Source organism: Chaetodon trifascialis, chromosome 10, assembly GCF_039877785.1.
Source record: "Chaetodon trifascialis isolate fChaTrf1 chromosome 10, fChaTrf1.hap1, whole genome shotgun sequence".
Lineage (NCBI taxonomy): Eukaryota > Metazoa > Chordata > Actinopteri > Chaetodontiformes > Chaetodontidae > Chaetodon > Chaetodon trifascialis.
Window position 1 is genome coordinate 29,357,071 of NC_092065.1, and position 2,500 is coordinate 29,359,570.

The following is a 2,500-nucleotide window of genomic DNA, read 5'->3' on the forward strand; positions in this document are numbered from 1 at the left end:
TACAGCACCGGGTTCAGGCAGCTGTTGGTGTGCGCCAGGCACACGGTCACCGGGTGGACGTACGTGTGCACCATGTAGTACGTCTTATCCCAGTTGACCACGTTGAATTTCACCAGGACGCCCCAGAAGGTGATGGCGTGGTTGGGCATCCAGCAGATGAAGAAGGACAGGACGACGATGGTGACCGAGCGCGTCACCCTGGACCTGCGCTTCACCTGGTTGTTGTTCATGCTGCGCAGGCGGACGAAGCGCAGCAGCATCAGGTAGCACACGGTGACAATCAGCATGGGGAACACAAAGGCCACCAGGATCTTCTGCAGGTGGTACAGCGCCAGCCACGACTGGCCGTCCGGGAACCCCAGCAGGCACAGCCTCTCCCCGGCCACGCTCTTCACCGTGGAGAAGATCGCGGTGGGCAAAGAGGCCACCGTGGCGGAGACCCAGAGCCCGGCGATCACCCAGCGCACCGGGCACACCCGCCTTCGGGTCCGATCGTTCAGCGCCGAGGCCACAGACCAGTACCGGGTGACGCTCATGGCGGTGAGGAAGAACACGCTGGCGTACATGTTCATCACCGTCACGGAGAGGATGATCTTGCACATGGCGTTTCCGAACGGCCAGCTGAAGTCCAGAGCCGTGTCCACCGCCCAGAACGGCAGGGTCAGCACGAACTGGAAGTCCGTGACGGCCAGGTTGATGATGAACAGGTTGATGCTGGAGCGTTTCCTCCTGCCCCGGCGCACCTTCATCAGGAAGAACACCAGCAGGTTCCCGACCAGCCCGGCGGCGCACACCACCGAGTACACGATGGAGATGAGGATGCGCAGGGTCGGGGAGCCGTCCGCCGGCACGTCGATGTCATCCAGGCTGCTGAAGCGCTCCTGTTCCGCGCTGGACCGGTTCCAGAAGAACGTGGTGTTGTGGTTCCATAGTTCCGCCATTCTCTCCGGTACCAGACCCGACACGAGTCGCGCAGGGCGCATCACCTCCTCCGCTCCCGGAGACACGAAGCTTCCAGCGCGGTCGGGTCCGCAAAGTCCCCGCGGCTCATGCCAACCCCGCGGGGTGTGTTCTCTTCTCCTCACCGGCCGCTCTGAGCTGAGCTGAGCTGAGCTGAGCTGCTTACCCGCCGCCGTTCACCGGATCACTGACGAGCCACGTGCGCGCGCAGCTCCATTTAAGCCCTGCTGGTGCCCGAGGAGGCGCGTTCCCGTTCTTGTCATTACAAGACGAAATGACAGAGGACAAGAGAGCAGGAGAGAGAGAGCAGGGCCAGCCCCTCCACCCTCCACCCTCCACCCTCCACCCTCCAGCCACAAACTCAGACTGGTCTGTGTACACCTCCATTAAAACCTGTTTATCTTTACAAACTGAATGTCGTCTCGTGGGTTAACTGAACTTTAACTTAAATCTTTACATGAAGTCAAACTAAAGTTGAATGAAGCAGATAAAGATGGTGAATCTTCATCAGGCAGCAGAGAGAGTGAAAAATGTGAAACTTCATCAAAATAAAGTTGACTTCTTCTTCTTCTTCTTCTTCTTCTTCTTAAAATACTAAAATGAAAGACGAGTGCGAGCTCTGCGTTTCTCCTGTCAGACTGATGGAAACACACAGACTCCACCTAACATGGGCGTAGTCTCTGACACCACCCTCAGGTTTCTGCAGAGTCACTGTGAAGTTCAGTGACTCCATCTGTCTCCATCATGGAAGCGTCGGACTGAACCAATGAAATGCACAGAGCGCTGGAGCGTGGGCGGAGCTGCCAGCTGTCAATCAAACTTTGAGCCTTAATAGAATTTAGTGAGTTGTAGAAAAATCCAGCCCACAAACATCGTGAGGAGGAAACTGGCTGCAGAGACCAGGCTGGAAACAGACTGGACGGTTTCATATGGGGGTCTATGGGGACTGACTCACCTGTGGAGCTGCCTCCAGTGGTCACTGAAGGAAGTGCAGTTTTGGGCACTTTGTTCTTCAGCCCTCAGGCTGCCTGTTGGTCATATCCTCAGTATTAAGTGAGGAATGAATCCACATAGACGACAGTCCAGCAGGAAGACGGCCCGCGGCAGCTTTTTCCCATCATCCTCCTCTGTGCCGTGGCAGCGTGGCCTCACTGATCCTCCACAGCTTTAACGGCCTGAAGGCGTCGCGGTGGAGGAACGTGGTTAACACACAACGGCAGGAAATGAACACACAGCTGGAAACACTTTTCTTCTTCTGTTTCACTTTAGGACACCTCCAGCCCTCCTGATTGGAGGATGAGTGTCTTCATTCTTCATCACAGCAACTGTTTTAAACAGATGGTTTCCTCCTTTAACTCCTCCAGGAGAAGAAGAAGAAAAGCCTCCATCAAAGGACGCTCCGGTTGTATCTCAGCTCGTATCAGTTCGTCTCCGTCTGTTGGTGTTGAACATGGACCGTTTGTTTGAGAAAAGACTTCAAGGACAAAGGACGTTGGTCTGGTTAATGATGGAGAGGACGTGAGGAGACGAGGTGTCATCA

At 55.5% G+C, this 2,500-nt stretch overlaps 1 protein-coding gene across 1 annotated transcript in view; it reads right to left on the reverse strand.

Moving 5' to 3' along the window:
- rxfp3.3b (relaxin family peptide receptor 3.3b) overlaps nt 1–1,095 on the reverse strand; it is a 1,318-nt gene extending 223 nt beyond the window's left edge. Inside the window, exon 1 of the mRNA XM_070972703.1 lies at nt 1–1,095. This exon is cut by the window's left edge and continues 223 nt beyond it. Coding sequence (XP_070828804.1) covers nt 1–983 — 983 coding nt within the window. The 5' untranslated portion in view covers nt 984–1,095.
- Nucleotides 1,096–2,500: the final 1,405 nt, after the last annotated feature.